This window comes from Lepidochelys olivacea (genome assembly GCF_965140295.1).
Source record: "Lepidochelys olivacea isolate rLepOli2 genome assembly, chromosome: 4".
Taxonomy (NCBI): domain Eukaryota; kingdom Metazoa; phylum Chordata; order Testudines; family Cheloniidae; genus Lepidochelys; species Lepidochelys olivacea.
The window spans coordinates 45,180,128-45,192,888 of NC_140414.1; the positions used below are offsets into that span (position 1 = coordinate 45,180,128).

Sequence of the window (12,761 nt, forward strand, 5' to 3'; positions counted from 1 at the left end):
TTTGCTGTCCTAGAGGTCCTTTGTTTTTGCATGACTTCACTGAAAAAACAAACAAGTAAATGTATAGTAAGGGCCTGATCCAACTCCCATTGACATCAGCAGGAGTTGGATTGATCTTTCTCGGAAATGAACTATATTATCAGAGTCACAATCTTTACATCTACAGACACACAAACTTCCGGGAGTTATGTATGTGGAAGGGCTGCAGGATCTTGGGGATTTGTTTTTTTGCAGGGGAGGTTATTTGTTTTTTGTTTGTTTAAAATTATACAACCAATGTGATTCAATATACAATACATGAAGAAACATTACAACAACAAACACCTTTTATGGTGATAAAAGCAAATTGCCACTTGAAAAATCAGTGCAGAAACAATATTTATTTTCATTTACAGAATGTAAATAGTTTCTACAGCCCTTAACAATGCCATATATCAAAACAGTTATTGATATGTAATACAAATATGTAATATTGGCAGACTGGAAGTGCAAAATGTTGGCCTGTGTTTAAATCAAGACTAATCAATCAGTAACTTGGTGCTTGTTGGGCAAGGGAAATAGTTGCCACATACAACATGATTGTTGTCGCATCAGATTTCTTTCTGAGCTTGAGGTTTAAACCCTTTTAAAGATTCTCTTGGCTTCAACTCCTTCATATATGTAAGTCTGAAAGAGATTAATGAAGAGGAAAAGACTTTCATCACTTACTGTTTCCATTGAGATTTATTTTACAGTTCCCATCAAGAGAGTGTTTATTATCCATCACAGGTTTACAGCCTAAGGGCTCAGTCCAGTAACCACTACATCAGTAACCCTCACTCATGTGAGTAGTTCCATCAAAATCAAAGAGAAAGACTATAGGTAAGGACTGTGGATTTTTAAAATATTCAGACCTAGACCCGCACTCCCTTAATTAGGCCTGGTCTACACTAAGAAGTTAGCTTACCCCAGCTATGTTGCTCAGGGGTGTGAAAGATCCACAGCTCTGAGCAACATAGGTAAGCTAATTTAACTCTCAGCATAGACAATGCTAGATTGACAGAAGAATTCTTCCATCAACCTAGCTACTGCCTCTCAGAGAGGTAGGTTACCTACACTGACAGGAGAACCCCTCCTCAGGGGCAGCAGGTTTGTATACTTTTTGGTGGTGCCTGAACGGGTCCAAGTCCCCCCGATGCACGCTTGCCTTGTAAGCTGATACATATTTTAAAATAATGTTAAAATGTACTGGAAACAGTAAGAGTTTAACAGTTTCCCTATATTGCACAATGTGTGAGAGGGTGGGGGGGTGAGAGCTGGGGGATGTGGGAGAGGGCTTAGGGCTAGGGCAGAGTGTTGGGGTGCGGGGGGATTAGGGCTCTGGCTGGGGGTGAGGGCTCTGGGGTTTGGGGTGTGGGAGGAGGCTCAGGGCTAGGCCAGAGGGTTGGGATGTGGGGGGCTGAGGGCTCTGGCTGGGGCTGAGGGCTCTGGGGTTTGGGGTGTGGGAGAGGCTCAGGCCTAGGGCAGAGGGTTGGGGTGCAGGGATGAGGGCTGCGGGGTGGGGCTGGGGATGAGAGGTTCACGGTGCAGGAGGGGGCTCAGGGCTGGAGTGCGGGGGCAGGTGAGGGCTCTCACTTAGGGTGCGGGTTCTGGGGTGGGGCAGGGCTGGGGATGAGGAGTTTGGGGTGCAGGCAGGCTGCCCCAGGGCTGGGGCCAGAGAGGTGGACTCCACAGGCCTCCCAGCCCTCTCCCCCCAGGCAGCACACTCACCCGACACCGGCAATGCACATGCTCCTAGGGGCTGGGCCCCTCTCAGGTCCAGGAAGCCCCCTTGCCTCCCCTGTGGTGGGTGCCAGGAGGGCAGGGAGGGCTCCCATCACATGTGCACCTCCTCCCTCTGTAGCCGCTGCCTCAGCCTGCTGCCGGTGCCTCTCCCTTTTGTAGCCAGCAGTGACTGGCAAGGGAGCACAGTGCAGAGCAGCAGGGCAGCTGCCCAGGATGCAGGCAGGGATGCTCCAGGGGAGGTGCACGGGGGCAGCAGGTGGGGCCGGGGGAGAGACCTGGCCTCAAACATTGGTGGAGCCAGGCCCCCAGGCCCTGAATTTGTTGGAGCAGGGGCACCACAGGCCCATATAACTGCTGGGATAGGCAGTGTCTACACTGACGCATTACAGTGGCACCGCTTCTGCACTGCAGGTGTGCCCCTGTAGCGTTTCAAGTGTGGACAAGCCCTTAATCCAGGCGTGAAGATTAAGGCTGGATCATTAAGGGAGGATGGAAGTTTTGTGGTTATGACACAGGAGTGGATCTCAAGATACCAGATTTCAATGTGCAGCTCTGCCATAGACATCTTGTGTGATTTGGGATGTCATTTAATATAACTGTGCCTCAACTCCCCATCTCTAAAATATGTGGATAATATACCTTTTCTACCTCATAAGGGCTTGAGAAGACATATTCATTACCAGCTGTGAGGAACTCAGATCCTATTGTGAGAATGGCCTTAACAGAACCTAACAGATTCAGGACCTTTGGTCAGAATAAGCATGGACTCAGCACTGGGCTCCTTTAGAGTTAGCTCAGGCTGCACTCAGATAATTGAAAAGAATGCAAGTGGATAGGAAAATAGAAAGATTAGAGTAAGTCAAAAAAGTTCAATATTTGAAATTCAATGATTTCTTGAATTTCAAAATTTTAAATTTTTAATAAAAAATAGGCTTTTTAAAAAATAAATTAATGATACTTACCAGTTTCATTCAGCTTTAAGAGAGGGATCAGATCTTTATAGTTTGATGCTGTGCATAAAGGAAAAAAATTGACTTAACTCACCTGAATTAATTCATCTCCTACCAGTTCTCTGAATGCTTTGAGCTCTTTCCCATTATCTTTCCGGTTGAATTTTCCCACAAGCTTATTTCCTTCCAGATTCCAAGTACCCTACAGTGTAAAAATAAAAAAATCTAAGGAATTCATGACAATGTTGATCTTATATATGTATTCTTTGGCTGTTAAAAAAGCACCAAAGTGGTAAAGCAATGAATATCAGGTTTTCGCAAAATGGCCGGTATAGTAAAGGAGTTTTACCCCCTCCACAACAACCAAAGCACTTCTAGTTTTGATTATATATATAAAGTTTATAAACACATACACACACACACATATATATAAGCATTCTTTTAGTTTGTCACTTTGACCATGTAACCCATCTTTGCATCCCTCCACTGACTCCCCCTTCTCCTTTATATCAAATATAGCTACTTATCTTCACTTTCAAGGCCCTTCACAGTCAATGCCCATCCTATATATCATCTCGTATTCACCATTGAGCGGTCTGTGCTCACCTCTGATCAGCCCATGATGCCAGCCTCCACTGCCCACTTGTTAAATTTCCAGACAAACACTTGCATGCTTTCCCCCAGGCTATCTCACATGCTTGGGACTTGCATCCCAGAAACCACTACAAAGCTGCTTCGTTATCCACCTTCAAATCCCTACTCAGAATTGTTTTACCATGATGCATAGATAAAGCTTGACAACGGTCAGGCTGCTCGTGTGCTTAGACCACTGCTTATCATGCAGACCAGTATTGTCTCATTGTTTTCTTGTATTCCCCCACCTCTCTGTATCCATCTGTTGGCTCTTGTATTATAGTTAGAATGTAAGCCTCTTGGGATAGGGAACATCTTTTTGTTCTGTGTTTGTATAGCCGCTCACACAATTGGGCCCTGGTCCAGGACTAAGGCTCCTAGCTGCTACAGTAATACAAATAATAATAATAAATATTATAATATGTATTGGGTGACTACAATTCTCCTTCCCACAGACCTCAGGGTCCATACGCATAATTAAATGAATACATTAATCTGCCACTTTCTCTGACATAGAAAGAATAGTCCCTCACAAATAACCAATCCCATTTCATTCTCTATCACACCCTACAATGGACTCTGACCCTCCCTACTTCTCAGACAAATGTCTGAGAGAGACAGTGGGTGTTTCATTGCACTCAAAGAGCCAAAAGACCCTTGCTTCACCAGACCAGCTCAGGCAATGAATTGCAGAATTAGGGGCCTGTAAGAAGGCTCTGCCTACAAACCTATCATGTTCAAAGCTAGGGAATGAAATCCTGGCTCAATTAGAGTCAATGACAAAACTCTCCTTGACTTCAGTGGTACCAGCATTTCTCCTAGATCCTTTTTAGTCAATCCCTCTAACTGATTTCAGCTGCCACTGTAGTTCATGTGGCAGAAGATTGTCTCTCAGGTAGCCAGTCCGATGTCACATTGAATTTCCTACAGTAATGTCAACACTTGGACATTGCTCAGGCAAACATGAAACCAGTGCAACTGCTAAAGGGCAAGTGTAATACACTCCTGTTAGCTCACACCACATTGATATCCTTGTTCATTGTAAGGGATTTGATTTTTATATAAAGCAAGTGAATAAATATTTCATTGCTCTGGCCTTATGCTTAAAAAGACAGATTCTGCTCTCTGCTACATGGGTTCACATTCCTAGACAGAGTACAATTTAAAATAAAATCAGAAAGATGAATAAAACATCCCAGCAATAACTTTATTAAATACAGGCTTATCATATAAAAGTGGATTTCTTACACTGAGCTCAGTTCCATCAGCCAGGGTGTATTCAAAATGGACTCCCAGCATGAATATTATTTCTATGGTTCGAAAAGTACTTGATTCCTTGATAGTGAATTTGTTTTCCTCTTGCTGAATAGTGATTTTCAAGTTGTCATGGGCTCCTAGCTTTCTCTTCATTATATTAATACCTAGAAAAACAATTGGACATCAAGCAACTTAAATTGCAGCATCAGGTTTGTATATTTTCCAATTACCTTTTTTGGGCAAGTGAATTTAATAAACTATGAGCCTTGCTGGAGCTCTTTGGTCCAGGTTCTTCACCTTCATCTTTCACTTTGTGTAGCCATTTTCACCTGTGCAAAGTTGGTGCAAGACACTGCCAAGGGAATGATTGCATTTCCCACCCACTTTGCAGAGGTTTAAATGACTACACAGGGTGCAAGGCAGTGGCAAATCAGCTCCTTTGTTGGACTGGTCATACGTGCAGAACTTAATCTCTATTTTTCTTTTTCTGTTTTATTTCCAGGTGCCTAATCTTTCAGTATGGTGCCTTGTGTTTGTGGGTGCACTTTGACTGAACCAAACTCATTTCAAACTCATTTTCCCCATTGATGATTTAGTCCTGTGGCCGAAAAAGCAGGAAAATTCCCAATCTCCCCTTCCCCCCACCCCGAGCAATTAAACTAATCAGAAATTAATTAATTAAATATCACAAGACATAAATGATTGCTTAGCTCTATATTGTCTTCCCTGTTTCTAAAACTGCACATGAAAATTCCTCTTCACTCTTCCAGACATTGAAGCCCATCAGCCATAATAGGGGACATTCTCAAAAGCAGCTTCTAAAATGGGATCCCCAGTTTTAGACACCTAAATTACACCTCAGTACCAGTCAGCATGTTGCCTGCAGAACTTTACATGTCAATGAATATTTCTGCAGTAATCTACCTTGCTCTCTTTCTGAACTTTATGGAAAAGTGCTATAGAATTTAATAGGGACGGAACCAAATGCAGTCTATAGGAAATAAATAGGTCCTCTAGAAATAAGTCTAAAACCTGTATATTAAGAGAGAATGATCTTTCTATGTATTTTTAAACCCACCTTATCAAATGTAATGGAAAATCATATTCATGCTATAGAATTATACAGAAAGATTATAATTCTTTTAAATTCTATAGGACTGTTCCATAAGAAAAAAGAAAAAAACTTCAGTGAAGTGGGAAAATTTTTCTCAGTTATGCCAGCGTAAATCAGGAGTAGTTCCACTGGCATTAAGAGAGTTACTCCAGAGATCAGAATCTGTCCCAAAATCTTGATGCTGTCTCTTTCTACAGTGGGGAAAAAAAAGATTATTCTGGAAGAAAATATGAAGTAGTCAGCAGGTGGAGAGGTCAGCAGAGAGGCAGTTAACAGGAGGAGGACCAAGGACAGCACTAGCATTCAGTGATTGCTCTTAGACAATAATGAGGAACTGGAAAAGTAAAAGCTTACCCATCTGCTCCATGAACTTGTCATAGTTTTCACTTCTGTCTACCTTCCAGTTGCCATCAAACGCCATTTTTCTGACTGAAGCAGGAGCTTCTTTGAGACAGCTTCTAGTCAACCTGAGATGCAGCTCAGCTTTAAAAAGGGAATTTATGATCTGTCTTATCTTTGCAGGATGATGTGGCTGGCTAAAGCTCAGCTCATCATGTGACCTCTTCAGGGTCAAGTGACTGGATATTCAAGTGACCTGTCTTTTCGCCCCACCTTGTCAAACTACGAAATACTTGACTGCTCTGTCTTAAAAGATATAATAGTTACTGTGTTCATGTTACACATGGTGGTGAAAAGTAGTAATTCACTGAAGGTTTCAGAGTAACAGCCGTGTTAGTCTGTATTCGCAAAAAGAAAAGGAGGACTTGTGGCACCTTAGAGACTAACCAATTTATTTGAGCATAAGCTTTCGTGAGCTACAGCTCACTTCATTAGTCTCTAAGGTGCCACAAGTACTCCTTTTCTTAATTCACTGAAGTTACCCTACTGCTCAGGTGAATAGTGCCAGCTGGCTGAGTGGTAGCTCGCTAGATTGGACTTTGGCTGATACACTGTGTGATTGATTGCTCTCTACACGTAGAATTATAACAGTGCCAGATGTCATTGCAATAGTTCGAGCTCCTCTACCTTTGCAGATTGCAAGACAGAAGGTAAGTTTTCATTAAAAGTGTAACTTCAAAATCAATTAAGATAATTCTTTGGATTGTTATGCCAGATAATGTAGAATGGCTTTTCACTCCAGCCAGTTTCAGTGTATTTATTCAGCTAACGTACCAGAGAAGCAAAATAAAGTAGCACAACTAACATGCCCCTTCTTCTACCCTAAAAAATAAAATGTGAAACACTCTGAGTAAAGAAATGCAGAGTATGGAGCAAAATTGCATAGTCCTATATATATATATATATATATATATATATATATATATATATATATATATATGGGGCGGGGGGGGAGGGGAGCTGCCTTAACAACAACATTTAAGTCTCTATAGTAATGTCTAAATGCAGGTTAACATTACATAGTGCTTATGGAAAAGTTCCAAACAAATTTGCAAAAAGCAAACTTTGCACACTCAAAAAAAGCAGGCAATTTTTTTTTTTGGTGGAAAAATAAAAGATCGTTTTGATGGTTAAAATATCAGACATTAAACATCATTTCCAGCACTGAGCACTGCATCCCTTTTGCATTAAGGGCAAAATTAAAACTGCGTCTTGCCCTGAGTAAGGTGCAGTGTGCAACCCTGGAAAGGAAGTGTGACTTGGAGAGTGACAATTCCTTCCCTGCCCATCCTGTTTGCTTGGGAGCTGGGGGTGGGTGGTGGTGGGGAGGGAAGTAATCTACTGGGCCTTAGCAGATAGAGATCACTTTTCCCCATGTTGGCTCTGTTGTGCTGCCTGGAGCACTGGGGTTAGAGGCTTACTGTGTGCTGTGTCTACAAGGCATAATCAAGCCCTCAGTGATGAATTACTCTTCTTTTGCAAGCAGATATAGTAATTCTCTTTTTTATTACACTGGAATTTTCCTTTGATCTCCAAAATTATCAGTCTCCCTATATGTCAGATACTATAGGTTAAGTTTATAGATGCTTTGTGTCTGATTATAGTTCATAGCAGTTTACTGATGGTTAATAAATTATTAACTTTATTTTCTTCATGGTTTTTACAGTGGTGAGTCTATTGCAGGAGCGGGCAAACTTTTTGGCCTGAGGGCTGAATCGGATTTCCAGATTTATATGGAGGGCCAGTTAGGGGAGGCTGTGTCTCCGCAAACAGCCAGGCGTGACCCGGCCCCCGCCTCCTATCTGACCCCCTCGCTTCTCGCCCCTTGACGGCTCCCCTGGGGCTCCTGCCCCATCCAACCTCCCATCCTCTGTCCCCTGACAGCCCCCCAGGACTCCTGTCCCATCCACCACCCCCTGCTCTCTGTCCCCTGACCATCCACCTCCCACCCCGACTGCCCCCTGCCGCCCCATCCAACCCCCCCATCCAACCCCCCCCATTCCTGACTGCTCCCCCCCGGCACCCCTGCCCCATCCAACCTCCCCGTTCCCCACCCTCTGACCGCCCTGACACCTATCCACACCCCTGACTCCTGACCACAGCCCCCGAACTCCCCTGCCCTCTAGTCACCACCACCCCCCGCCCCCTGATCACGCTGCCGGCAGCCACCAGTGCTCCAGGTGCTACAGCTGCACCGCCCAGAGCACTGGGTCAGGCCATGGCTCTGCAACTACGCTGCCTGGCCGCCCAGAGCGCTGAGTCAGGCCGTGGCTCTGCAACTACGCTGCCTGGCCGCCCAGAGCGTTGCACCGGCAGCGCAGCACACTGAGGCTGCGGGGGAGGGGGAACAGCATGGGAGGGGCCAGGGACTAGCCTCAAGGGCCAAGAGCTCAGGGGCTGGATGGGAGGGTCCCGCGGGCCGGATGTGGCCTGCGGGCCATAGTTTTCCCACCTCTGAATCTATTGCCACTGGCCTCATGCAACTTCTGAATAATGTATTTTTCCTATTCAATCCAGTAAAATAGAAAGCCTTTGCAATGCTGCTTCTGCACCTTAAATTCAAGTCCAACATAATACCAAGCACTCCTAACACTTTACAGCTGTAGAAAATTAGCTGCCTATGCTCCTCTATTGTCAGCAACTAGGAACATTTTCAATTTTGCATGGAAACAGTGGAAAGAGACCTTTGATTTACATTATTTGGAAGCATATAATGTCCAGCAAATAGGTATACTATTCCCATTTCTTTGGAGCATGCTGAAAGAAGCAACCTACTTCTTGGCTTTACCCTGCTTTGTTTGTGAAAAGCTACCCACCAATTTCAGTGTCCCAATCTCTCAGGGAAGTGAACTATGAAGCTAAAAAAAAAAAAAAAATTGTTTTGCCTTTTAGTGCTCCTTTGTGCTGGATAAAGACGGCCTCCTACACTTCTAAAAGGTTTTATAATACTTATTTTTTTTCACATCAGAGGTATCTGTCAGGTTCTCCCTTTTCCTTTTCTTGCTATAAGGAGTTGCTGGTATCTTTGGAGGACCTAAATATTGATGTCACATGAGGCTGTAACTTGAGCTGCATCTAACGGGATTTCACTTTGGCAAAAGCCTGCTCAACTCAGATCACTGAGCACTCGACAGAATTGCTCGAGGGCTACCCTACTGAATTTGCCTCAATCCCCTTTCAAAACTTCTCTTTCTCAAGTAGCCTCTGGAAAAAATCTCTTTCAGGAAATACTGAGCTGAACATGATAAAGATCATGCCATTGTTCAGTTTTTGCTTAAATACATTATTACTGCTTGACTTCCCTACCTCATTATTATTAACACCGCTCACTCTGTAAAGTATCACCTTAAACTATTCCTACTGACAAAAGGACTCTGAGTAGTGGTGGGCCAGGAAGGGTTTCTCTATCCCACAATTCTTCCGAACATTTAAAGAAAATTACTTCTGTGTTCAGGGGGCTTCCAGGTGCTAATTAAAAGGAGTCCTGGATTCACCAAAACTTCTGTGCACCCAGAACTTCTGTGTAGTCTCTTCCACCCAACAGCTCCCACTCCTGGGTAAATCTTCCTTCACACACTCATCTCACAGTTGGGCTATTGTCTTTCTTCCATTCATGGGTCTTTGGTCTTTCTCCCAGGTCAAGCTGACTAGCCAGCTCAAGTCAACTTGCCATGTGGGCAGTTATCATCTGTATTCTGTACTCTCCATTACAATTTGTTGCTTTGGCTCTATCTCATTTCTCCATGCTGACCTCTCTTCCTGGGGATCTGAATCCCAAGCATGCTGCTTTAATCTGCCTCTGAAGATCTGGCAGATAAATGGAAAGATCTGCCACAGGACCTGTATTTGTGATCATAGAATATCAGGGTTGGAAGGGACCTCAGGAGGTCATCTAGTCCAACCCCCTGCTCAAAGCAGGACCAATCCCCAATTTTTGCCCCAGATCCCTAAATGGCCCCCTCAAGGATTGAACTCACAACCCTGGGTTTAGCAAGCCAGTGCTCAAACCACTGAGCTATCCCTCCCCCCTGATGTTCAGCAACACGTGGGAGACACACAAAAGGGGGCACCAGCTAAAGGGGGGGGGCACGTGACCTCCCCACGTGACTCCTACCCGCCCTGAGCCCGGGGCCCCATGCTCTCCCCATCCCCTCCCCTCCCCATCCCACATTACCTGCCGGGGTTGGGGGGCTCTGTCCCGCTGTACTGCACTTGGCAAGCTCTGGCCCTGCCTCTTCCCTTCTGGCTCTGGCCATGGTGGTTGCTGGTCCCTTGCCCTCCAGCATTTGGGGAGGAGCATGGGACCCTTCTGGGCCCCCACACACTTCGCCACATAGACATTCATTGTCCCTCTGAAGCCTCGTGGTCTTTTAATGATAGAACATGCTGTACTTTTCCACCCTCACAATTCACCTGTGCAGTTTTAGAATATTCATACAGTAAAATCTGATCTTGATTTTCTCACAGGTAAAAATTATGCCAGCTTTATTCATCTTAAAATCTTTTCTGCCATGGCTCTTATAATAAACACTGTTTTTCATTTGTTTGTTTTATCCCAAATGAGGCCTCGACCTGGCCTTTCTAATTAGGCCTGTAGTCATTTTCCCCCCGTGACTGAGGTGTTGTGCATGCTTTTGTTTTGCATGCCTTTTTCTTCCTCTAAGAGGTTGTCTGTGCAATTTTTGACACCACAGGTTTGCATTTGAAAACTGTGTCTTCAGTTTTTGAGGATACTATTGAAAAATCTGTCCCTTAGTATTGCTCATGGCATGACATTGTATAGCATGGAGTCCTACCTGGTTGAATTTGAGGCTTCCGGTTGAGGCCTCCTCTCCAATCTGAATCAGTTTTAAAGTGCAGAAAATAGACTACACAACATTTTAACATTGAAGTTTGATCTGTATTGCCAGGTACTGACCTCTAATTGAAGTGGGTGGAAAGAAATAATTAACCAGCACAGTCATCTAATCATGCCATCACTGATAATCAAGAACATATCACGTAAAGCTGTACTATGGAAATTGAATGACATTCCAAAGATCAGGGGGACATGCATGTGTTTACAAGAGATGTCATTCTGCTAATCCCCCTGATAGGCATGCAGCATCCCTTTCCTCCTTGCCTTGTCAGTCCTATAATTTGCCACCATAGCAGAACCCAAGCTACACAGAGAAAGTTAAGGGTGTCAGACCAAGGTCTGCAATGCCACTTTTCTAGCAAGTGGATTCTAAGAACCTATGACTATTAGAGCTACTTGGATAAACTGATGGCTGTGGACTTGCTTGGGGGCTAAACACAAGGTTCCTTCTACTGCTAACCTGGCTGGTTCTTCTGGATGTTATTCCCTTTTAGGTAGATGTTCAAGGGGAGTTGGACACGTAAGTCATTTAAGTGCTTCTGGAAAAATCCCACTTTTAATTTCAGTCTAGGAATTTATACTGCATCTTTATTTTTATGGGAGATTTGGCTATTCTTACCCAAATAGTCCGTTCCCCTGGTATCCATGTTTTGTCTGGAAGCCTCTAGGTTACTTCTTGTCCACCTACCATCTTACTTCATGAATCAAAATTAAAATTCCTGAGATGTGTTCTTACAGCACACATACAGATTTAAGAGGTGGACACAAAAGTTGGTCACTGTGAACACAGTGAGTATAAGTTCTGAAATTAAAACCCTTTGACCCGCCAGAGCATCCAGAAACTGTCACTACCTTAATCAGCACTTTGGAAGGAGAAGACTGACTGGTCAAAATTTAGCATTTCCCTTCCTTGGGGATTCTGAAATTTAAAAAAAAAAAAAAAAAAGTTCCATTTTGGAACTAAAAGTAGAAATTTCCCACAAAGGGAAATTCCCCCAAAAATTCATTTTGAAAAAAAAAAATTCAAAATGTTTAATTTCCAAAGGTTCAAAGTAAAATTCTGAAAAAAATTAGAAATGTCAAAAACTTAGAAGCCCTGGGATCCCTGGCTGAGCCAGGAGCAAAGACTCCCAAATTCAGCAGACTTAAATAGGTTTCTCCTGTACAACTTTATATAGTAGCATGAGCCTACAGCCCTACCATGTACATTCTCCCAATGAAGTAAATTAAGCTCATCCTGTTGGGACATTACATCTCTGTTCATTCCCAGCAGATATTCTATACTCTTCTGTACCTATATATAACAGTCACATCTTATATTTCTTATTAGATGCCTATAAAATTTAATCTAGCCAAATATTCCAGCCGTAGGGCATTGTACTTGGAAGTTTGTTGGAGTTCAGTTAAACCTAACCTAAACATTCAAGGTTACACATTACTAGTTATAGATAAAGGAGGAATATCCATCCAGTAATCATAATAACCTCTTGATATTGCACCTAAGGACTGAGATTTCATGGGAGCACTTTACTGATAGCATGTTAGATAGCAAGATAGTGGTTAGATTAGCCATATGTAACATGGAGGTTTTTAAAGAAAGTGCCTGTCTTCTTTCATATCTGTTAGGAACACACCCAACTAATCTGTTCATTGAAAAAAAAAAAAAAAACAGACTAAACTGAACACCCTGCCACCCTTCCCTCTTTTCTCCCCATCAGCAGTACACTTTCATAAGGACTGTAGAATTGGGCCTAACTGGACTGGGCAGGAGGAAACTTGCATTGCA

The 12,761-nt window shown here is 43.5% G+C and overlaps 1 protein-coding gene across 2 annotated transcripts; it reads right to left on the reverse strand.

The window, feature by feature from the left end:
• Positions 1-423: 423 nt before the first annotated feature.
• On the reverse strand, positions 424-10,988 carry FABP2 (fatty acid binding protein 2). Of its 2 annotated transcripts, none has more exons than XM_084627640.1 (5): positions 10,914-10,988; positions 6,073-6,201; positions 4,596-4,768; positions 2,809-2,916; positions 424-666 (listed from the first exon to the last, which is right to left on the reverse strand). In XM_084627640.1, the coding sequence occupies exons 2-5, from the start codon at positions 6,137-6,139 to the stop codon at positions 616-618; spliced, it is 399 nt and encodes a 132-aa protein (XP_084483766.1). In that variant the 5' UTR covers positions 6,140-6,201; positions 10,914-10,988; the 3' UTR covers positions 424-615. The 2 variants fall into 2 exon arrangements, with proteins under 2 accessions (XP_084483766.1, XP_084483767.1); XM_084627641.1 differs by having other exon boundaries at positions 6,073-6,185; positions 10,914-10,986.
• Positions 10,989-12,761: the final 1,773 nt, after the last annotated feature.